Source organism: Pelobates fuscus, chromosome 4, assembly GCF_036172605.1.
Source record: "Pelobates fuscus isolate aPelFus1 chromosome 4, aPelFus1.pri, whole genome shotgun sequence".
NCBI classification, from domain to species: domain Eukaryota; kingdom Metazoa; phylum Chordata; class Amphibia; order Anura; family Pelobatidae; genus Pelobates; species Pelobates fuscus.
This window is the reverse complement of record NC_086320.1, coordinates 221,383,435-221,409,253: the sequence shown is the minus strand read 5'-3', so window position 1 is coordinate 221,409,253 and position 25,819 is coordinate 221,383,435. Positions and strand designations below refer to the sequence as shown.

Sequence of the window (25,819 nt, the reverse complement as noted above, 5' to 3'; positions counted from 1 at the left end):
CCAGGCTGGACCCCACGGCCACAAAATAATTTATACTCCGGTCGTCTAGACGCACTACACCAGCAGGCAACGCAACCTGAACAACCCACGCCGACAGTTCACCTCTCCATCCTCCTAGGATGCCACAGATTCTGCCACTGAAACCTGTGACTATATTCACCAAGTTACAATTGTATTTTGTTCTTTTTCCTATTTGCTTTCAGGTTATCACTCTGGCATGTTGCTCATAGGTTCATAACCCCTATTACATTGCACACCCAGGCATGCCAGAATGGACTGACGCTCCACTGTATTTAAAATTTACTGGGTACCATGCAGCCACAGTGACCAGGCCCATTTACAACGTGGCCCCAGATTAGAGAAGTTCGATACAGCACGAGCTCAGACCCCCCCCCCCTCTCCTACTACTCCTTAAACCTGAACATAAGATAACCTACTGCGATATACTCCCGGAGGGGGCCTTCATCTCCCTGATACACTTAAGCCTGCAAGACCTTTATTGCTCTTGTTCTGTCTTTAGTGTCCAGAGAGACATTATTCTGTTGTGTTCTAAAACTTGTGTTCTTAAAAAAAAAAAAACAAAAAAAAAAACTAAAACCCACTTAGCATGGGACCGTGACCCAACTACCGACTATGCATATATTGTTATGTGTGAATTTTAAGGGCGATAGCCCACATATTGTAATGTATTGCTTTCTTGACATGTCGATTGACCAAAATAAAAAAAGTCATGCAGAACTAAAAAAAATAAAAATTTCTTAATTTTTCAATTTATTTTATATTTTATTCATATTAAATTATGTTTCATACCTAAATATTTGATGTTAAATGAAAGCCCTGTTTCCCCTGAATAAAATGGTATATAATAAGTGTGGGTGCACTTAATATGAAAGAGGTGAATTACAGTTGAATAGACATATAGTCAAATTCCAGGTTTTGTTAACGTTTTATTTTGATCAAAACCTGTACATTTGGCTCAGTCCTTAAGGGGTTAAATATAGTCTCCTCCTTTACTGTGTTGATTCCCTTTATGTATTTAAATGTTTCTATCATATCCCCCCTGTCTCGTCTTTCCTCCAAGCTATAAATGACCTTGAAAGGGTTTCTGTGTCTCTAATGGCTCATGAAATAATGCACACATATTTCTATGAAATATACACATAAATTTATAATTATTTCTTTCTTTTGCAGATGAAGAAAAGAGAAGACCTGATGTGTTTCATGCTGTGAAGATTGGTACGTAGTTCCAGAATTCTGACTTTCACACATAGTGAGAGTGATTTCCATGTAACTATGCTTGGTGGCCCGAATTCTTCTGTCCTAATACAGGCCACGCAGCTAATGATTCAGTAAAAGGAAATGGTGTTTGCAAGCCGTTCTAATAATTAACTGCAAAGGCTCAACATGTAACACAAGGCAATCCCTCCCAGCGCCAAATATACCCTGAAGAATCCACCTCTAGAAAGTATAATTTGTATGTCTGGTTTCTGATTGTGTGAAGCTAGGGTTAACTAATAAAACTGAGATTACTTCTGTAATGTTGAATGGAATAAAGTGACCCTCCCTGTTTTCACTTGGATTCTAATCTTGCTGTGTAAAAACTGTCCATGAATCTATATGTAACTTTGTGTTATTTTAGGCAATGTACAGCTGGTCAGAGAAATTATAGATGATGATCCAAATCAAGTGAATGCCGTCAATGGTGATGGGGCATCTCCCCTGATGATAGCCGCGGTTACTGGAAAACTGGAACTTGTACAGCTGCTGGTTGACAAGAATGCAGACATCAACAAACAGGACAATGTTCATGCGTGGACTGCTTTAATGCAGGCCACCTACCATGGGTGAGTGAGCACAGCTGTCTGTTTTTCAAAGAAACAAACCTGATCAAGTGCTGGAAGGACACTAAATTAGATTACTTTGTCATTGTTATGTGGATTTTAACATTATGTTGAGAAAAGGTCACTTCTTGGGTGGGTAAGTTACTGTTTGTTATGTAAGCTCCTGAGCAAAACCTCTGTGATTTTAACTGGTCATGGTGCTTGGAGTCTGTATATGCAGCGATTTGCTATGAAACTCTGCACCTACACATTTAACCACTCTGCTGCCGGATGTGTAACTCCATCTGTGGCTGCAAAATTGGGGCATCATTAGCCTACCTGTAACAGGAATTCTGACATTTGGCATCTGACGCCAGCACACACAGTATGTCTCCTCTGTGCCGTCCAAGTCCTCATCTCACCCCTTTGGCGAGGCAGTGGTGTGATTTTGGCAGAAGAGGATCAGCCAGCATGCAGAACTGTGTGGGGAGCATGCAGCAGCATAGGAATAATTACTGTATTTTTTTGGTTGGAGTAATCCTTTAACAAAACACAGTGTGGCTATTTTTAGTTATCATACCAACGTGAACATTTTCAGCTTTTGTGACATTTGCTGTTCCTTTTCTTTAAGAAACAAAGAAATTGTGATCTACCTCTTAAATCAAGGAGCTGATGTCAACCTGCGTGCCAAAAATGGGTACACGGCATTTGACCTTGTGACACTACTAAATGATCCAGGTTTGCATTTCTTTACTTAATATTACTTATTTAACATAAACTCCTTCCTCCTGTAACCGCTAATGGTTCCCCTATTTACCATAGAACATCTTAAAGCATGTCAAATTCAAAGGCTAGCACAGGCCACATAAACAAGTTTTAAGTTTATGTGGGCCACAAAAAAAATACATTTTCATAGAAACTTTGTTTTGTTTTGAAAAGTACAGTATTAAAACTACTAAATGCCACCCCCACCTCCTCCCCCCCACTAAATCCCACAAGACCATCTACTAAACACCAGCCCTTGTTTAGAAGAATCAAAGCAATATTAGCCAACAAGCAGACTCCACTCATATTGCCGCTGCTAGTATGCAACCCTGGAGTCCAGCCTCTGGTATACCCCCAATGGCGCCTTCCACACCTTGTGCCAAAGCGGATCCTCCCGCTACTCCTTGAAAACCTGTGGTGGTGGAGCATGTCTGGTTGTGACGTGGTGTTGCATGCCTCCATGCACCTCCAGGTCCTCCACTGTCCAGCCGCAACCATCATAACACTGACGGACAGACACACACTCACTCTCTGAGACAGACACACACTCACTCTCTGAGACAGACACACACTCACTCTCTGAGACAGACACACACTCACTCTCTGAGACAGACACACACTCACTCTCTGAGACAGACACACACTCACTCTCTGAGACAGACACACACTCACTCTCTGAGACAGACACACACTCACTCTCTGAGACAGACACACACTCACTCTCTGAGACAGACACACACTCACTCTCTGAGACAGACACACACTCACTCTCTGAGACAGACACACACTCACTCTCTGAGACAGACACACACTCACTCTCTGAGACAGACACACACTCACTCTCTGAGACAGACACACACTCACTCTCTGAGACAGACACACACTCACTCTCTGAGACAGACACACACTCACTCTCTGAGACAGACACACACTCACTCTCTGAGACAGACACACACTCACTCTCTGAGACAGACACACACTCACTCTCTGAGACAGACACACACACTCACTCTCTGAGACAGACACACACACTCACTCTCTGAGACAGACACACACACTCACTCTCTGAGACAGACACACACACTCACTCTCTGAGACAGACACACACACTCACTCTCTGAGACAGACACACACACTCACTCTCTGAGACACACACACACTCACTCTCTGAGACACACACACACTCACTCTCTGAGACACACACACACTCACTCTCTGAGACACACACACACTCACTCTCTGAGACACACACACACTCACTCTCTGAGACAGACACACACACTCACTCTCTGAGACAGACACACACACTCACTCTCTGAGACACACACACACTCACTCTCTGAGACACACACACACTCACTCTCTGAGACACACACACACTCACTCTCTGAGACAGACACACACTCACTCTCTGAGACAGACACACACACACACACTCACTCTCTGAGACAGACACACACACTCACTCTCTGAGACAGACACACACACTCACTCTCTGAGACAGACACACACACTCACTCTCTGAGACAGACACACACACTCACTCTCTGAGACAGACACACACACTCACTCTCTGAGACAGACACACACTCACTCTCTGAGACAGACACACACATTCCACATTCTTGCACACCCCAACATCATTTTCTTTATTGTTCCCTACCTTTGGGAGCTGGTGTGGGGCCTCTCCTTGGAGTCCATTGGGGATCTTCTATTGGGAGCTCAGTCTTTCTGCTCCTCACTGCTCCCTCACACGCGCAGTTTAGTGATGCCGTGTGCCGGAATGACTTCATATTCCGGCACCCAGCATCACTACAGAGAGCGCGCGCAAGGGAGCAGTGAGGAGCAGGGAGACTGAGCTCCCTCGCTGCCGCCAGGTACCTCTCTTCCCCGGCTGGGTAAATTTTTAGCAGAGTAGGCACCTGCAATGTAAGGAGAGCAGGTGCCTACTCTGCCTTAGTAAGCATGGCGAACTTGCGGCTCGCTGGGCCGCAAAGATATTCATTGTGGGCTAAACGTACAGATAACTTAGCCATAATGTTATATAGTTAGTAAGAGTTCCTCTATTTAAAATATATAAATAATTGAGAATACAATATAAAATGATTGGAAGCAATATAGTCTTTTTAAATATTTTATTAAATATAAATATAGACATATAAAACCTTAATAATCTATTAAAATAATTTCTAGCAGAGTTTATAAGATTAAAGTACATGCTTGCAATATCCGTAAAATAGAATAACATACCCTCTTGAAGATGTCAACCTCTCAGTCATGATAAAATGGAGCAGCGTCCCTGCATCCAAAATTATCTCCTCTGTGTCCTAATATTAATAGGTTCACATAAGTATACTTTAGTGTATTAGCATGTTATATATTCACAAATGGCTCTCAGACATTGCAGTAAAATAGAACTTCTCTTTACTTCAGTACACACAAAGAAATTACATAACACAAGAGAGACTAACACAACAGAACAAGTGCATAACTTCACTATGCTGCCATCTACTGGAAGGTGGACTGCATAAACCTCAATACATAACACTCCTCCCCCTTAGACCTCAAAGTCTTTGAGATAACTGGGAGGTTTAATATTTCGTCTTGGGCGCCCCAAAACCATGTTTGGAACTGCTTCACCTGGACCTTCAGTTGTGCCCATCCCTTCTTCCTGTGCTCTGTCAGATGGACCACACATAACTGGTTCTTCAACAACAACTGGAGAACTGAGACCTGTATCATCCAGTGGTTCCACATCATCTGGTATCACAGAAAACCCAGTATGACTGGGACCGGCAGCAGGCACACTCTCATCACTCCGTTCCCGAATCTGATCGACATGCCTTCATAATATTCTACCATCAGGAATTTGTACTTTGTATGACAAAGGTCCTGTGGCCATAAGTACTTTTGCAGGTATCCATTTAGGCCCAGAAACCTAGTTCCTGACATAGACAGCACTGTCAGGTGCAAATACTCTGACAGTAGAAGCATTATAGTTCTTATTGAATTGCAATTCTTGCTTCTCTTGAAACTCCGTTGTCAAATCAGGATGTAAACGATCCAAACAAGTTTTAAGACGCCGGTTCATAAGGAGCTCTGCTGGACTACTACCGGTGCTTGAGCAAGGTGTCACATGTTGTTGCAGAAGGAAATTTGCAAGTCTACGATTCCAATCTCCTTCAATAATTCTCTTTAATGAGTCTTTAGTAGTCTGAACCATACGCTCAGCTTGACCATTTGATGATGGGTGAAATGGTGCAATCGTAACATGTCGAAATAAGATTACTTGCCATGAAAGTTTTGAATTCTGATTAGGTAAATTGTGTTCCATTATCAGACACAATTCCTCCATGTGTCCCAGAGAAGCCATGCTGGAGATATTTGTAGATAAAAGAATAAAAAAATAAAAAAAAGTTTTACTTCCCACTCAGGCTGATTTCATTTCCTTTATATATATTCTGCAGTGTCCATTTACTGATATCCCATCCTCGGCGCCAGTTTAGTGTATTAGCATGTTATATATTCACAAATGGCTCTCAGACATTGTAGTAAAATAGAACTTCTCTTTACTTCAGTACACACACAGAAATTACATAACACAAGAGAGACTAACACAACAGAACAAGTGCATAACTTCACTATGCTGCCATCTACTGGAAGGTGGACTGCATAAACCTCATATACCTTCGATTTTCAATGGGGTCATGTTAGGACCTACCTTAACTTGGCAAGGCCATAACCTGGTCATTTCACGTGGGAATATCTATCTTTAGACTAAAACTTAAAGGGTACACCTGACTTGGGGAATTCCACTGACCTAGGACAATATGGCATCCTAAAGTCTGAACACCATATTCACTGAATATGGGTAGGAGGTCATTTATTAAAGAAACATTGTATGAAAAAACAATCTGATAAATTTCTAACGACTTGTCAGTTTGCAAAATCTCTTAAAGACAAAATATACAGATTAAGAACTACATCATTTAATTTGAAGCATATGCCCATAACACTCCTTTTGGCCACTCTCCATCATATAAATTTGTGGCAGTGTGTGGACTGGAGTTGTTTTCTTCACACAAAAGAATATTTTTTTTTTTTTTTTTTTCATTTCTCATGACGGTTCTTTGCCATTTCAAATGAATATACATTTTATAATATAGTAAATGTAAAAATACAGTTTGGCTTGATTTACAAGCAAACATTTAATTTTAAATAAACTTTTGACAAGTTATTATTTGAACATAACCATCTATAAAATATAATATATAATTTAATAAGTAAAGTAAAAATAGAAAAAAAAATCTAACTATAATTTTTTACTTTTATTTTGTTACTTCCAGTTACATTTAGTTCCTGAAACTAGTGCTGTTTAGTTTCTGGCGGTCCTTGGATGATGACAGTCTTCCATGCTGTTGGAGTGGGGAAGGTGCCGTTTAACTGGCTACTAAACCTCACCAGGGACTTCAATACATTTTGATGTTGTTTTTTTGAATACTGTGGTATGCTGGATGTATTGTAGGACCAGAGTCAGTGTGCACCCATTCTAAGTACTGATTTCACAGACTCTCTGCATCTTCCCGACAGGAGGATGCAGTGTTACTAAACATGTTATGTGCAGAAGGTAGCAGTGTTTCTTTAAATTTGTATTCCTAGTGCTTTAGCTCCATTGTGCGCCCATCCTCGCTCACGCCCCCCAAATTACCCTTCCTGTACTTACCCGATTCCTGCGCCGATTTCTCTCTCGGCGCTGAGTTGACGCTCCACCTTCACAGGATGGGGTCGCAGGCACTAATGTGCATGCACAGCAAGAGAATTAGGCCCTCCCCACAGGAAAGCATTCCTGCAAAGAGTGTGGACGTCCAGCCTCAGTTAGGCGACTTTTGGTGCCTGATAGACAACCACTAGAGGCAGTCTTAACCCTACAATGTGATTATTGTAGTTTATCAGAAACTGCAATCATTAATATTGCAAGTTTAAGGGGACAGGATCACTGCATCCAGACCACTGCAATGAGCTGAAGTGGTCTTGGTACCTATTGTGTCATTTTAAGAACACTGCTTGAATCTAAAAAAAAAAGGCTGAATAGTACGCAATAATGTTTCACATTTTTATAATACTGAATGGTTTCATTGCTTTATAAGAGATTATTTAAATAAGTATAATAAAATGCATTTTGTCTGAGCTTTATAATTCAAATGATCAAATTAGAGCTGTAAATCAAATCCTAAAGTAGTGTTAGTTTAGAAGACTTCAAAGATTCTAACCAGATCTGCGTTCTTTTAGTAAAGCTGTTTGATGGCTGCCATGCTTACAATTTTGTTTATGTTTATATTTCTACTTCTTTTTAGCCTTTTTTAGGAATAAAACCGCTACTGGATGCTGCTCTACATACCCCATAAACTCCTGCTAGGTAGTGACCTGTGAGACATACTCATTTTGCCCATGGCAGGCAGGGATTGGAAAAAGATGTTTCAGTCACTCTGGTCTAGAAGGGGCTTATCTCAAAAAGCTAATTTCAAAATCTCTTACTTAAATGTTATGTACATGACACTATCCACTTAATAGTACAACAGATAAGAGTATTTGATTATGAAAAAAAAATCTTTTAAAATCTTTAATAGTTATTCTTAAAGGAACACAAATGTGTATTCTGTGTACTTTAGCTGTTTAGGCGACCGTCCACCCACTCTGAGCCATTAAAAGATATTTCTTTAATCTTTTCTCCCATGCCGCTGTGCTCTTTCTGGGGCTGGTCACGTCTACATGGCTGAGGTCATCAGGATCAATGATCTCAGCTTATCCAATTTTCTCCCATTGGGAGGTTAGTGCGTGCGCACGCACAGCAATGCGCTGTACTGTTCCAACCCGATGGCCTCTATAAGTTCATCTAATAGAAAGTTTTACTCTACCGTTCAGATTGACAGTTACTAGAGGCATTTAAATCATGCACTGCAATCCTCGTTGTTCCTGCAAAACTGCAATGTTCGCAGCTGCATGCTTAAACCTACAGGGACATGGCTCCTAGACCATGACTCATAGAAGTCAGTGTTCAGTGCAGAATATGATATAAAAGCAAAGAAATTAAATATAAATAATATTAATAATAAAAAAATATTAAAATAAACAGCCTGAGCTTAATGTTTTTAGAACTGTGACAATGCTGAACTGTAATTTAGTGTAAAGATATATTGTCTGACCTGATAGTTGTCCTGTTTCTTTAAGTATTTATGTGTAAGCAGATCTCTATTCTTTTCCCCCATGGAGATAGTACTTCTTTTCCTTACAAGTCCTGGAAATACATGTCAAAAGTTCATGTTTTTGAATATTCATTGATTCCTGTGTAACTCTGCTAACTCAAGTGTTGATGGGAATTTGTGGTCAGAGGGAATGTATATTGCATTTATTGTAATGCAGATAGGAACACCGTGACCATCTTAGCTGGAAAGTGTAATCAATGGCATGCTCATTGGCGCTGCATACATTTCTGGAGTTAAACATTATACTTTTATATATCATGTCTATTTAATGTTCTGTTACGGCAGATATAGAGCTTGTTCGACTCTTGGCATCTGTATGTTTAGAGGTGGAGAAGGAGAAGTCCAAGCAGAAGAATAAAAGTCCGTTGCTCATTTCCAAGAGCAAGCAATCTTTCAATATCCCTGGGCCAACTGAAGACACCGCAGGGTTAAAGGTACAGCACTTCTCAGGCTTTCATTGATTTATCATGTCTTATGTATTGCTATTATCCAATAAATAATAGATATTCATACAGACAGAGACACATATATATATACATTGTAACCGCAGCTGGTTCCTTTTACCACTGACTGTAACGTCTTAAAGTATAGAACTTAGCAGGGCTAACCATACAGATATCTTTAGCCATAATATTATATAGTCAGTAAGAGATCCTCTATTGAAAATATATAAATAATTGAGAATACAATATAAAATAAGGATTGACTTGGAAGCAATAAAGTTTTGTCTTTTAGATATTTTATTAAATAAAAATATAAATATAGACCTATAAAATCTGAGAGTTTATAAGATTAAACTATATGCTTGCAATATCAATAATATACCCTCTTGAACATGTCAACATATCCATTATAATATGGAGCGACCGTGTCTCTGTCTCCAAATCTCTCCTCTGTCCGTTAACATTTAAAAGGTACACATATTTATACCTTTTTCCATTTTAGGGTTACCGTAGTTCATATATGGAAAAAGTAAAAGTTCTTTTACTTTTATTCGTTTTAGGACCTCCCTTAACTTGGCAAAGATACAAGGCCATAACTAAAATGTAAGGGTGCACACGTCATGGTAAATTCCCTGACTTGGGACAAGATGGCTTCCTAAAGTCTGATGACGTAGCATAGCCTTGAAGATGTTATTGCATTACTTTTTTTGTATTAAACTAAGACAAACTGCGTAAACATATTATGCACTGAAAGTAGGTAAGCGGTCATTGCTTAAAGAAACATATATGAAAAACAATATGTTCCATTTCTAACACCTTGTCAGTTTGCAATATCTCTTATAGACAAAATACACAGTTTAAGAAATACAACATTTCATTCTAAAACTTTGTATATTTGCATTTGCCCATAAAAACATACTGACACAAATGGAGTAGAGAACCCTGTTGGTGAAATTTAGTCTAACATTTATCACCGTGTTCTCTTCAGTAACGGCCATGTTTTAATTTGAAATAGGATAAATATTTTAAAAACCTGTGACGGGCTTCTGTATCCTTTTTTTTTTCTGTTATGTTTTAAGACTCTTAATGGTACTCTCAGAGTCAGTCATTTAAAAAAAAAAAAATGAATTTCAATGTGGATTTATTCCAACAGACTGCCTGGCAACATTTCAAATCATACAAAGTTTTTGTCAAATATATACTTGGTCACATGCTTAATTACATTGCATGCAATAAGTTATGTAGGGAAAAAACAAATATTAACCCCTTCAGGGTTAAAGTGATAAATAATTAAAAATGAGAGTCGGATGGGGGCCCTAAATGACAATTGGGGGGGGGGCCTATTTTCTCCCCTCCCCGGCCCCCATCCATGAGCAGCAAGTGTGGACCCTAAATGACAATAGGAGGATGACCTATTGTCCCAACTTATGAGCGGCGGGTGGGGGCCCTAAATGACAATGGGGGGACCTATTGTCTCCCTCCCCAACCCATGAGCAGGTTCCTAAATGATAATGGGGGGGAGGGGAGGGGCGTATCACCTGGGGGGATATTTTTACATTTAGCCCCCTACATGTCGCTCATGGGTGGGGGCGGGGGACTATAGGTCCCCCCCCCCATTGTTATTTAGGGCCCCCACCTGCCACAGACTGCTCTCACTGTTTGGTAGACATGCCAAACTCACGGCATAGTGAGTAGGGGCATTTGGGATATTTCACTCTCCCATATGCTAATATGGGGGTCATATTAACCCCATAGAGTGAGGGAGGACATGGGGGTCTTAGTAAGTGGCGGGGAACACACTGTATTTTTACATATTACAAGGAGGGAGCTGTGAGCCGGTAGCTCCCTCCTTGTAATAAGCAGAACAAACAAACACAGACATTCGGTCTTTGTTCGTTCACGTGAAATTTCTATTCATTCATTCGTCTTTCTGACGAATGAATAGACAAAATTCATGTCCGAATTTTGGACATTAGCGAATGCCCATTGTTTAACTGGGTATGCACGGGAATTTCACAGCGCTATCTAGAGTGGGCAGATGACGTGTCCGACAGAGCCTTCATCTGCCCACACAAAGATGGCAGCACCCAGGGACTAGGTCCGGGCACAAAATAAAGTTGAAGAAAAAAGGTAATATAAGGGGTCCTAGGAGTATTTGGGTGTGATTAGGGAGCAGTTAGATGTAGTGGAGTTGGGAGGGGGGGGGGTTAAAATAAATCTGAATGTAGCCATGACAGTGCCGCTTTAAGCTAAACTGAAGACAGGCAATTTCTGAGTGTTAGCCTTGCAAAGACTTCTCATGGAGCTGCATTGGGAAGTCTGCGATTGGACAGCCACAGAAAGTCTAGGTTGGATTAGAAGGGGGTGCTTGGAAGGGTTTAAAGGACCCCTATAGTGCCAGGAAAACATACTCTTTTTCCTGGCACTGTAGTGCCCTGAGGGTGCCCCCCACCCTCAGGGTCCCCCTCCCGCCGGGCTCTAGGGGGAGGAAGGGGTTAAACTTACCTCTTTCTCCAGCGCTGGGCGGGGAGCTCTCCGCCTCTTCTCCTCGGCTGAATGCGCATGCGCGGCAAGAGCCGCGCGTGCTTTCAGCCAGTCTCATAGAAAACCATTCACAATGCTTTCCTATGGACGCTGGCATCTTCTCACTGTGATTTTCACAGTGAGAAGCACGCAAGCGCCTCTAGCGGCTGTCAATGAGACAGCCACTAGAGGCTGGATTAACCCTAATATAAACATAGCAGTTTCTCTGAAACTGCTATGTTTTATAGAAAAAAGGGTTAACCCTAGCTGGACCAGGCACCCAAACCACTTCATTAAACTGAAGTGGTCTGGGTGCCTATAGTGGTCCTTTAAGACGGGACCTGTAGCTTTTGCAAGATGTTTTTAGATATACCCCAAAAAGCATAATTAAATACATGCATTAATTTGGTGAATATCTACTAAACAGTGATATTTATTTCATATTTGGACAGTGGAGTGTCCCCTTATTCTCTGATTTAGTTATTGTTTTCTTTTTCTTTACACTTTTCAGTCATGGTGGAACAGAATGTCAAACCGTTTCCGCAAGCTGAAACTAACTCAGACTTTGAGACATGGGTTCTCTACCAATCGGCTTGTACCTTTTTCAGAAAATCCTAGCGTATCCCTGGACTCTGCACTAAAATGTTCTCCACACACCGACACTGCCAACCCACGAAGAACAGAGGCTTTTACAGCTTGGACTAATACCAGCAAAGACAGTGGTAGGTGTACCGAACAAGACACATGTTATATTTCTGTGTAGTTGTGAATTATTACACTCTCTGTAATATTAGGCCTCTATAGTCTATTAATTCTATTAGAAATAGTGTTATAGTACTTATCTTCCTCCCTTGTCTTGATTTCATGCATTCCGTGAATTAACTTGTTAATTTATTTGCATTTGCATGCAGTCATCAGGACCACATTTGCTTACATTCTTAATCTATCCAATGTGATGATTTCAGAACTGAATTCAACTCAATTTATGCCAATAGTATCACAAAACAAACAGAATGAACTATGTGAGCACCACTAACATCCATGTTATATATATATATATATATATACACACTGTGTTACATCAGTATCAGTGCTATAAAATTACAACCGTTAAGCTAAAGGTCTGGCTAGTTAATTCACGCAGTCCTAGGAGTATAAAGAAGATATCGCGTGAACTCATACCATCACCAACACACACACAAAAACTTACTTGTACAAGAAGTGTACCTTGAGTTAATACACAAAGCTCTTACTAGTCGCTTTGTGACTGAAATTCTGACCAATTTGAGACTTTGCAACTTTAGCTGAAACAAGTAATATGTTACATAGTTACATAGCTGAAAAGAGACTTGCGTCCATCAAGTTCAGCCTTCCTCACATATGCTTTTGCTGTTGATCCAAAAGAAGGCAAAAAACCCAGTCTGAAGCGCTTCCAATTTTGCAACAAACTAGGAAAAAATTCCTTCTTGACCCCAAAATAGCAGTCAGATGTCTCCTTGGATCAAGCAGCTATTAGCCCACTAATTAGAAATTGTATCCCTGTATGTTATGTTTTTGCAAGTATTTATCCAATTGCAATTTAAACATCTGTATAGACTCTGACAAAACCACCTCTTCCGGCAATGAGTTCCATATCCTTATTGCTCTTACTGTAAAAAAACCTTTTCTTTGCCTTAGATGAAATCTCCTTTCTTCAAGCCTAAATGTGTGACCTCGTGTCCTATGTATAGCCCTGTCTTTGGATTACGAGCAACAGACAGTCCTCAGTCCTTGCAGTCAATATTCTCTGGTCATATTCTTCTTTTAAGGCTCTGAGCATCATTTTCCTGAGGGTTTCATTGGGTTCAACTCTGATCTATATCTAGGTGTTGACCTATGGATACCAAACCAAAAGAAGGATGTGAAAGTTGGTTAACACATAAGACTTTCACCTTGATATTTGGATAACAACAAAGCATTCTGAGTTTTTTTGTAGTTGCACAGGGTTCACCAAAGTGAGAAATTCAAAATTAAATTGAAATGTTAGACCATAATAGTCAAACTGAAAAAAGAAAACCGCTATGCTTTCAGTTAAGCTATTTTAGACGTGTGTTAGAAATTCACTTTGAATAAATTTGCTTATGAATAACCCTGGCAATGTTTTTAAATCTGTACTTTTTGTGTGAGAAAATGCATGAGGTTCTATTGGGAATGATTGGGACTGAATTGATGGATTCCAGTGTTTGCTTCCGAAGTCCTCCGCATGCCTATTTAGGACCTACCCTATGCTGCTTGCAGCAACATAGAAGAATCATTCGCTGGTCAGATTTGCTATATTTCAATCAGTGTGCTTGCAGGTGACCAGGCGTCTGAGAACTCTCCCCTGCAGGAAGCTAATCTGACATTGTATTTATATTACAGCTAAATACAAATGAAATGGTTCTAAGATTTGGAGTGCTACATTCCTTAATTAAATGGAACATATTGGAACTCCATAATGCATTTTACATAATAAACCAAGTGTTTACTTTTGCTAAATGCTGGCGCTTATGTGCTAAATTAATTTAAAGCGGCACTGTCATGCCGAATCCCGTTTTTTTTTTAACCCCCCTCCCGCCTCCACTACATCCAATTGCCCCCCTAGTCACCCCCAAATGCCCCTAAGCCCCCCAGATTACCTATTTTTAAATCTGTATCTTCTGCCCCGATCTTTATTCAGGGCGCCGCCATCTTTGTGTGGGTAGGTGAAGTCCCTATGGGACACGTCATCTACCCACACTACACAGACTGTGAGATTCCCGCACATGCCCAGTGAAACACCTGGACATGCGAACGGGAATTTCACCTATTCATTCATTCATCAGACAGACGAATGAATGAATAGAAAAAATCAGACGAACAAACTGACACTGAGTATCAGTGTTCGTTTGTTCGATCAGTTTATTACAAGGAGGGAGCTACCGACGTGCAGCTCCCTCCTTGTAATATGTAAAGACAGAAGCGGTGGGGAGCTGTGCTCCCCACCACTTCATAAGCCCCCCAGGTCCCCCCTCACTCTATGGGGGTCAATATGACCCCCATAATAGCACAAGGGAGATTAAAATCTCCCCAATGCCCCTACTCGCTATACCGCGAGTAGGGGCATGTCCACTAAACAGTGAGCAGCCTGTGGCTGCTCACTGTAAAAACATAAATGGTAATAAGGGGGGGGGGGACCTACTGTCCTCCCCCCTGGCCCCCACCCCTGCGCGGTGGGTGGGGGCCCTAATAAAATAATAAGGGGGGGGACCTACTGTCCTCCCCCCGGCCCCCACTCCTGCGCGGTGGGTGGGGGCCCTAATAAAACAATAAGGGGGGGGACCTACTGTCCTCCCCCCCCGGCCCCCACCCCTGCGCGGTGGGTGGGGGCCCTAATAAAACAATAAGGGGGGGGGACCTACTGTCCTCCCCCCCGGCCCCCACCCCTGCGCGGTGGGTGGGGGCCCTAATAAAATAATAAGGGGGGGGACCTACTGTCCTCCCCCCCGGCCCCCACCCCTGCGCGGTGGGTGGGGGCCCTAATAAAACAATAAGGGGGGGACCTACTGTCCTCCCCCCCTGGCCCCCACCCCTGCGCTGTGGGTGGGGGCCCTAAATAAAGATATGGGGGGGGACCTACTGTCCTCCCCCCTGGCCCCCACCCCTGCGCGGTGGGTGGGGGCCCTAATAAAATAATAAGGGGGGGGACCTACTGTCCTCCCCCCTGGCCCCCACCCCTGAGCGGTGGGTGGGGGCCCTAAATAAAGATAGGGGGGGGACCTACTGTCCTCCCCCCTGGCCCCCACCCCTGCGCGGTGGGTGGGGGCCCTAATAAAACAGTAAGGGGGGGGACCTACTGTCCTCCCCCCTGGCCCCTACCCCTGAGCGGTGGGTGGGGGCCCTAAATGAACCCCCCCCCATCAAGGTGACTAGGGGTCCCAAGCCCCTAGTCACCCCCCCACCCAAAACATTCTATCCCCTACCTACCCCCCTCACCCTAAAAATAGTGAGGGGGGAATAAAATAACTAACCTGTAAAAAAAAAAAAAATAAACTTACCATTTGACGTCTTCTTTTTTCTAAATTCTTCTTTCTTCAGCCCCCAAAAAGGCCAAATAAAAATCCATCATACCCGTCGCACTTTAAAAAAAAAAAAAAAAAAAAAACGAGCGCAAAAAAAAAATTAATCCATGTTCACCCATGGAGGGCACGCCGCGTACTGAGCTCCGCAGGGCGGGTCAAGGCTTATATAGCCTTGCCCCGCCCTGCAATTAGGCTTAGAACACACTGATTGGTTGGTTTAAGCCAATCAGAGTGCTCTGTGTCATTTTACAAGCATGGGAAAATTCCAAAGAACTTTCCCACGCTTGTAAAATGACACAGAGCACTGTGATAGGATGGTTTTCAAGCCATCCAATCACAGTGCTCTGTGTAATTTTACAAGCTTGGTAAAGTTCTTTGGAATTTTCCCACGCTTGTAAAATGACACAGAGCACTGTGATTGGATGGCTTGAAATCCATCCTATCACAGTGCTCTGTGTCATTTTACAAGCGTGGGAAAGTTCTTTGGAATTTTCCCACGCTTGTAAAATGACACAGAGCACTGTGATTGGATGGCTTGAAATCCATCCTATCACAGTGCTCTGTGTCATTTTACAAGCGTGGGAAAGTTCTTTGGAATTTTCCCACGCTTGTAAAATGACACAGAGCACTGTGATTGGATGGCTTGAAAACCATCCAATCACAGTGATCTGTCATTTTACACAGGTGGGAAAGTTCTTTTGAATTTTCCCACGCTGTGTAAAATGACACAGAGCACTCTGATTGGCTTAAACCAACCAATCAGTGTGTTCTAAGCCTAATTGCAGGGCGGGGCAAGGCTATATAAGCCTTGATCCGCCCTGCGGAGCTCAGTACGCGGCGTGCCCTCCATGGGTGAACATGGATTAATTTTTTTTTTGCGCTCGTTTTTTTTTTTTTTTTTTTTTAAAGTGCGACGGGTATGATGGATTTTTATTTGGCCTTTTTGGGGGCTGAAGAAAGAAGAATTTAGAAAAAAGAAGACGTCAAATGGTAAGTTTATTTTTTTTTTTTTTTACAGGTTAGTTATTTTATTCCCCCCTCACTATTTTTAGGGTGAGGGGGGTAGGTAGGGGATAGAATGTTTTGGGTGGGGGGGGTGACTAGGGGCTTGGGACCCCTAGTCACCTTGATGGGGGGGGGGGTTCATTTAGGGCCCCCACCCACCGCTCAGGGGTGGGGGCCAGGGGGGGAGGACAGTAGGTCCCCCCCCTTATTATTTTATTAAGGCCCCCACCCACAGCGCAGGGGTGGGGGCCAGGGGGGGAGGACAGTAGGTCCCCCCCCCCTATTATTTTATTAGTGCCCCCACCCACAGCGCAGGGGTGGGGGCCAGGGGGGGAGGACAGTAGGTCCCCCCCCTTATTATTTTACTAGGGCCCCCACCCACCGCGCAGGGGTGGGGGCCAGGGGGGGAGGACAGTAGGTCCCCCCCCTTATTATTTTATTAGGGCCCCCACCCACCGCGCAGGGGTGGGGGCCAGGGGGGGAGGACAGTAGGTCCCCCCCCTTATTATTTTATTAGGGCCCCCACCCACCGCGCAGGGGTGGGGGCCAGGGGGGGAGGACAGTAGGTCCCCCCCCCCTTATTATTTTATTAGGGCCCCCACCCACAGCGCAGGGGTGGGGGCCAGGGGGGGAGGACAGTAGGTCCCCCCCTTATTATTTTATTAGGGCCCCCACCCACAGCGCAGGGGTGGGGGCCAGGGGGGGAGGACAGTAGGTCCCCCCCCCCCCCTTATTATTTTATTAGGGCCCCCACCCACAGCGCAGGGGTGGGGGCCAGGGGGGGAGGACAGTAGGTCCCCCCCCCTTATTATTTTATTAGGGCCCCCACCCACAGCGCAGGGGTGGGGGCCAGGGGGGGAGGACAGTAGGTCCCCCCCCTTATTATTTTATTAGGGCCCCCACCCACTGCGCAGGGGTGGGGGCCAGGGGGGAGGACAGTAGGTCCCCCCATCTTTAACCCCCGCGCGGGGGGGGGGGGGGGTGTGTGTTATTAGGTGTTTTTTTGTTTGTTTTTTACAGTGAGCACTGCTCACTGCTTACTAGACATGCCCCTACTCGCGGTATAGCGAGTAGGGGCATATTATTTACTAATACTAAGTAATCTTTACTTAGTATTAGTACATTTGGCTTCAAGACCAATTCAGGTCTTTCAGCCTTTTAGTAGATAGCTCCCTGATACCGTGGGAATTAGGGAGTTATCTACTAAGCGGCTGCAAGATGCAGCCACAGCAATGAATAGGATCGGAGTTTCATTCATTAGAATGAAATTCCGATACGAACAAAGTACCGAATTGCATCCTAACACCAATGGAGAAACTCTTCTCATTCTGTTAGGATGCAATTCGGCAGTTTTGCCGGCGTTCTGTCTAAGTGACAGGACTTTCGGCAATACTGACAGGAAGCATTGTGGGAACTGGGAGGAAAGCTAGGGATCATGGGAAAATTGCTCTGACCAGCGGAAATGAAGCACACTTTGCTCCTCCGCTGGTCAGAGCTGGTCAAGCGGAGGAATCCTCCATAAGACAGAGTCCCTACTTTGTCTTATGATTTTAAAGAAAACTAAAGAAGAATGGAAGAAAAGAAGAACAGACCCCGAGAGAGGGGGAGAAGAGGAAGAGATTGAGGAAAGGTAAGTTCGGCATGACAGTGCCGCTTTAAGTACTTTGTTAATTCTCCCTTCCTTAGTATGCTGCATTGTAATATGATTTTGTTTATATTTCAGGAATAACAACAACAAAGGTTGAAAATGATGATTTGCTGCTAACTACAATGGTAGGGATTTTACAATTAATATAGGTTTGAAGTCTACAGAATCTGGTTCCAAAGATCGAAATAAAATTCCCTTACTATGTATGCCTCTTGCCAGCAATATACCGTTGTGAACATGATCATTAAAGGACAATTTTCCATTAATGGTTAAAAACCATTTGTAAGTTAAAAATCATTGAGAATCTTAACACTTTATTTTATTGGACTGGGTAATAGCTGGTTGTGTAAGGAAATCCATCATATTGTGTACCTTTTTTTTTTAAACAAAGCTTTTGGAATAAGGATATCATGTACACCAAGCATGTCAAAATCAAAGGCTAATGTGGTCGAAATAAACAAGACTTATGTTTGTGGGCAAAAAAAAAAAAAAAAGTTTGACCTAGACCAACACAAACTAAAATGACTTGTATCATTCTCATGCAACAACATCTACAGACAAAAAATAAAATAAAAATCTAAACCACATTTTTAAAATTTAATTACGAAAACCCATGATTACCTTACTTGGTGCAGCAAAAAGATGATGTGCCTTGCTCTATAGTATCTGTCTTCTAAATTTATTTTATTAACTATTATTTGACTTCAGTGTTTCCATATTTTTCCTGCACTGTGCTCACTTATTATTGACTACCATAAGTTGAAGATTAAAATCACATCTTTTTAATATTAAATGTGCATTAAAAAACATTATTATTTCTTATTACAGTGTATTTGTAGAACATTGCTTACACTGCCTCCCTTCTAATAAACCGCTTGCTCATTAAAGAAAGTTTTCATTCAATCCTACCTAATTGGCTTTTTATTCTTGTAGTTAAAGAATGGAGCGCCATTTGCCAAGCTTCCTAATGACAAACTGAAGGCTGTAATCCCTCCATTCCTGCCTCCATCCAATTTCGAACTGTGGAATTCTGACCGCTCCAGGGTTAGTAAAGATGGAAAAATGGAACAGACCAGAGCTTCAATGCCCTCACGGCTTTCAAAGCCCAGCTTTAACACTAGTGGGAATTCTGACATTGTAAGTTATGTTTTCTTTTCTCATCAGATTTTTTTCATGGTATCAAAATGGATTCAGGTTGCAGTATTTATACAGTTCTGGTAGTAAATGAAATAAATGACACAGTTGAAAAGGACATAGTTCCCTGACCCACTTTTAATATGCATACATATATCCAACATGGGCTTGGCACTCACATTCCTGTCCTGTTCTTGCCTCGGTGCTATTTTGTGCCCCAATACAACGTCCCAGGGAAATGCACTCAGAGGGCTCGTAGTCTTGTGCAATATATCCTTTATTTGTGCAAAGGTACAGTCAACGTTTCAGTCCAACTTGAAAAAAGTACAAGTCGAACTGAAACGTTGACTGTACCTTTGCACAAATAAAGGATATATTGCACAAGACTACAAGCCCTCTGAGTGCATGCATATATATATATATATACATACATACATACATACAAATGGTGCTTATGCTCTTCCTGAACAAGCCTGAATTACTGCTTAGAGCCATTTATTGAGCAAACTCCACAGCAACTTTTAGTAACTTAAAGATTACCTGTCATTTATTAAAATGAGAATCAATCGGCTTAAAGTATAACCGTATTTAGAATTGGCATAATATGTTAATTACCATAGCTTCTATGTTGTATGAATTGGCACCAGCAACACCCTTATAAGTATGTATGTATGTTCAGGTGAGTGCAGCCCTTTCTAGTACAAATTCACCCCCATATTATAATATTGTACGTGTGTATAAACATATACACACGTCTTATAGTGACTGGTTTTATTTAAAGATTGTGCAAGGGTTAAGTCTTCTAAAGTGATCCATTATTTTGTAACATACAGTATGGATACGTCTTATTACCTATTTGCAGCCTATTGGCTGTATACAAAAGGTGATCCAGTCTAGCCATGTACACTATTTCCAGGTGTTAGCACCAACCACATGCAGAGATATGTGTACATTGGGGGGGGGATGTAATGCTCTGTTTGTGGCATATTGAGGATTATTTGTACATACTGGTTATCGCACAAAGTTGTGAAAGTGGAGCAATCAGCAGGATCATTCAGTTTTCATAGTGGCTGCTTTCTACTTTTTTGCTACATAATCACAGATGTTTCTCTGTGTTCATTCCATTTACAGTCCTTCATTCAACACTGTGTTAGACTGAACTTCTTTTTCTAGTAATAATCTATTATCTCCCAATTATGGCAGACATCTGTCAGTCGACTACAAAGAACTGCAAAGTTCCCAAGTCTGCCGAGGAGTCCGACCTCCCCTTCAAATTCTGGAAACTTCAACCATTCTCCCCATTCATCTGTTGGTGGCAACACTGTCACAGGTATTCTTCAGAAATAAACACACTGGGGGAGATGAATCTAAATAAATGTTGCCAACCCTTTTCTGTCTAATGTTGGATAAATTCATTTATTGCTTATTTTATGCCCTTCAACCATATATTTATTTATTTTTTGCGTATGCACCAATTTTTCACATCCGCAACAGATTTACGAATATTATTGCCTCTTTTTTACAAGTGATGGATTTTCTCTTCCACTATATATTTTTCTATGAAGTAAGCTGTCTCTTTTTAGATTGCTTTAATAAATATTTATTAATTGTATTAATAAATATGATCAAAATAATTACACAATTTAAACAGCCACTTTTCAGACGACTTTGATAAATATCTTCCTTCCTCTGGGATAAGCAATTCATAAATAATTGTATGAATTAAAGGAAAAATAATGGGAGACTGTTTTCCTTTATCTAACAGTTGTTCATTTGTGTTTGAAAGGAAACCACAGATAGCACATTATATAAACAGATGCCATTTATTTATTATAGGTTATATAATATCTATTTCCTAAATTGATATTTAGAATCCATTGTATTCCATAAGTTGTCATTTCATATTCACAAAGTGTTGGGAGTCAATTAACCATGCAACTTTGTTGCTGCACTAACCCTGACCCTGATGTCTTAGGAGGAAGCACTACATATTACATTGCTCAATTAAATATTTGTATATTGTGCACACTACAGAAGTTCACACCATTCAAGTCCATGCCTCCTGTGATGAGCTGTGTGACAAAGGCAGAGTTGCAGGAGCTCCCCATGTACAGTTCATCTCCACTGACAAAACCACAAAAGCAACTCGGCCAAACTGACAGTAATTAAATTATGAAGAAGTTCCACTCCTCTGACTCATATGAATGTTTTTTGTTTTTTTTTATATTTAGCAGAATATTATGGTCACCTTTAATAAAGGCACTTTCAGAAACTAGGAAAATAGCTTGATTTAGATGAAAATTGCCCATCGTACCTCTAGCACTCCCTTCAGTTGTAGGAAATATTAAAATTTTATTAGAATCTTCTAAAAAAAATGTTATTGGTTCTGTGATCATAATAAGGGTAGCTTGCGTTTAAAATGTTTGTATTATGGTATAGAGAGCAATATGACTATTCTATATAGTGTGTCGTTAGAACTTGTGTTTGCCAGTTTGCCAATAGTCTGAATGCTTTTGGCAATGTTCAGATTGAGTAAATGTTAGTAGTGTTTGTGCTATTGAAATTTTTCTTTTTGTTCTTTCTTTAAGGTGGCAGTGCAGATAACGTTTTGTCTCAAATAGCAGCCCATCGGAGAAAGGCAGCAAGTTTATCGGAGCAGAAAACAACTCAACCACACAGCCCAGGCAATACAGTGTGTGGATCCTCTGTCCCAGAACAGCAGAATGTCACACTGACAGCTAGTACACATTTACCAAAGGTAACAAAGTACTTTGTGCTTCATTGGCATCTTTGAAGTCAATTATTTTGTCACATTCTTGGATCGCTACTTGGATTAAAATCCTGTGTGTGAAAATTTTATTGTTGAGACTGACTTTGAACACTCTTCTCTTTGAGTTAGAACACTGCATGTGACCTTTGTCTTGAACCAAGTTTAACCAGTATCAAAGCCATTGCAGTATTGGGGATCCCTGTCATGTAATTGTTAACCTCAGTAATATCAGATTACTTTGATAATTATTCTCGAGTTTTGCTTTTCTGCAGAAAGTTGAAATTTTAAAACGTCCTCCTTCTGGGACATCCTCTAATTCTAAAAGCACTTCTCCAACGCTGACACCATCTCCATCACCCACCCCAAAGGGCTGTCTCGCTGAGTCCTCTTTATCGTCGTCGTCTTCTCACAAGCAGTCCAAAAGCAGTGGAGGTTCTAGCAGCGGAACTATAACAGATGAAGGTGAGATCTCTAAATCTTCACATTGTCACTTGAAACTTTCCTTGCTGTTGCTTTAAAGTTCTTATGCCCCCCCTTAATACATTCCAAAATTTGCATTAAAAAGTAGCCTATACTTTCTGTGAATTCTTTCAAGGCACGTCTGAGTCATAGTGTATATCATATTTGGATTATAGAAAAGGAAAGAAAAAAGGAGAGAGAAAATTGGAGCCTACTGTTGACTGGTACCTCCATATGGGGATAACTCCTTAGTTGAGTGAGCTATAAAGGAGAATAAGGAATTGGAGGTAGCAGTAATAAAGCAATAAAGACACAGGAGAATATCAGTAATGGTGGTAAAATAATTAAATAAATGGATAAAACTTCACTTTTAATCTATGAATATTAAAATGCTCCCAAATATAGGGGCTAGATATGTATCTAACTAAACCAACACACACACACACACAAAACAAAAATAAATAGAATAAATAAACTGAAAAATAGGGGACGAAATGGGGAAACCTATATCTTAAAAACATTTTAGAACGAACGGCACCAAAATAATAAAGTGACACTTCCAATGTGTAATTATGGTAAGTATAGTGAAAGTGGCACCTATATTTTGCACACTAATGCACTCTGGGTGCTGTGTATCTGTCTAAACTTATATGATATTAAGAGTCGTTCAGGTGCTAACCGATGTGTAGCTCTGTTTAATCAAAAGGAACAGATCTATCTAATACTCGAGATAGATATGATCTGTAGATACAGCAAATGGGCTAAATGTGACCAATCTTCATGAAGGAGTGAGTATATTTAGTTGTGCAGCTTAGTAATGAATGCTCCTGAGCTGTCCAAGTATGATAGTACAATATCAATGTCTAAACGGTATAGCTTCAGCAATAGGAGTGAGTTAGATCAGCCGCGCAGCTTAGTGATGAATGCTGCCGTGCTGTGAGGTATGATAGTTATAATATCGATGTCTGGGCTGTAAAGCTCCAGCTTTGAAAAACATATGATATGCCTTGGAATTAATTAAATAAGCTTGTTTGGAGCAATTGGTAAAGTTCGGCTAAATAGTGTTGTGGCAGGTTGATCAGCAACACTATCGTTTTGCTAGCTCACAGAGGTTGCAAATATGACAAAGGATTATTAAGTTTAACCCTCGACATGCTACCATTGCAAAGGATCATAGATTGGATACATAAAATATTTATACAGTGTATCTTTTTATAAAGACCTAAATTGTATGTCATTGGTTACAATCTATCAAGCTGTTAAAGTGAGTTGGTAGGTATAACTGTGCATATGTGAGATGCAGTGCCGGTTGTATTACACAGATCAAATACGCAAGGTGGATAATTTGGTATCTGTACAAATCTACCCTATATATGCGTTTTCCTTGATATGGAAAATAAGTAAATAAGCAGAATATAGATAAGAGGCTAGGATAAATAAGAATGTGTATATATACAAAAGTAGGTAATAAAATAGTAATTCCTAAACTCAGTCCCTATCCACTTGTGCCTTCGAGGACTCCCCTTAAATAAAGCCTCAATTCACTATTCTAATTCCTGAGAGTAAATTTCCACCCCCCCAAGTTAGCTGGATAGAAAGAGTTGCCAAATGCAGAATACACTGGTACTCGGAATAGATACTAGCAGTGCTGTTTTAGTGCAAAGTAACAACCACCCGCCGAGGATTCAGTGGACTCAATGTGCCAATAAGCCGCTCAAAGTTTATAATGAGCAGGAAGTGCCGTCATGTGCTCATGTTACAACAGGGATTGAATTATTAGCTGATGGTGCGGTGGCTATGGATAGCGCCAAGTCAGTGCCCCTAAATACAGGTGCCACTTTCACTATACTTACCATAATTACACATTAGAAGTGACAATTTATTATTTTGGTGCCGTTTGTTCTAACAGATTTTTAAGATATGTTTCCCCATTTCGTCCCCTATTTTTCAGTTTATTTAATCTATTTATTTTTATTTTGTGTGTGTGTGTTGGTTTAGTTAGATACATTTCTAGCCCCTATATTTGGGACCATTTTAATATTCATAGATTAAAAGTGACGTTTTATCTATTAATTTTATTATTTTACCACCATTACTGATATTCCCCTGTGTCTTTATTGCTTTAGTACTGCTACCTCCAATTCCTTCTTCTGTTATGTGATCTATATTAAGCTTGTAAGACTTTGTTTCATATACATCTTTTTGTTCTTCCTTTTATATTTTGCAGATGAGCTGTCTGCAATCCTTAAAAAATTGTCACTGGAGAAGTACCAGCCGATTTTTGAAGAACAAGAGGTAATAAATGCAATAATACCACTCTTTACTGCTGAAAGGATTACAACTAAGTCATGCTACTTGTGGCATGCTGCTATTGTGAAACATGTAGTTGTAAAAAACATTTTTTAGATACGTAAATGAGAAAAGTAAAACAAGGATTAGTTAGATTAAAAACAAAAGAAGGAAGGTATGTAGAAGAGGATAAAGGTCTAGCTGACTGCCTCAATGAATATTTTTGTTCAGTATTTACAAATGAAAATGAAGGAAAGGGGCCTCAGTTAGGAAAAATTAGTCATTTGTTACATGTGAGTTTACAGAGGAAGAGGTTCTATTTAAACTGTCAAAAGTAAAGACAAATAAGTCAATGGGACCTGTTAGAATACACCCAAAGTTATTAAAAGAGCTTAGTGGTGTACAAGCAAAACCATTAACAGATTTATTTAACCAATCATTGATAACAGGAGTAGTCCCAGAAGATTGGAAGTTAGCGAATGTTGTACCCATTCACAAGAAAGGTAGTAGGGAGGAGTTGGGCAACTATAGGCCAGTAAGCCTTACTTCAGTAGTGGGGAAAGTAATGGAAACCATGTTAAAGGATAGGATTGTTGAACATCTAAAATCACATGGATTTCA

The 25,819-nt window shown here is 41.0% G+C and overlaps 1 protein-coding gene across 1 annotated transcript in view; it reads left to right on the top strand.

Annotated features, from left to right (window-relative positions):
* The window catches only part of ANKS6 (ankyrin repeat and sterile alpha motif domain containing 6), a 63,385-nt gene that overhangs the window by 9,967 nt on the left and 27,599 nt on the right, over positions 1–25,819 (top strand). Inside the window, exons 3-13 of the mRNA XM_063451894.1 lie at positions 1,192–1,236; positions 1,640–1,844; positions 2,452–2,558; positions 9,134–9,282; positions 12,326–12,536; positions 18,622–18,671; positions 19,480–19,683; positions 20,884–21,010; positions 22,269–22,438; positions 22,723–22,912; positions 25,137–25,204. Of these exons, the coding sequence (XP_063307964.1) occupies positions 1,192–1,236; positions 1,640–1,844; positions 2,452–2,558; positions 9,134–9,282; positions 12,326–12,536; positions 18,622–18,671; positions 19,480–19,683; positions 20,884–21,010; positions 22,269–22,438; positions 22,723–22,912; positions 25,137–25,204 (1,526 nt within the window). The remainder of the gene's footprint in view (positions 1–1,191; positions 1,237–1,639; positions 1,845–2,451; positions 2,559–9,133; positions 9,283–12,325; positions 12,537–18,621; positions 18,672–19,479; positions 19,684–20,883; positions 21,011–22,268; positions 22,439–22,722; positions 22,913–25,136; positions 25,205–25,819) is intronic.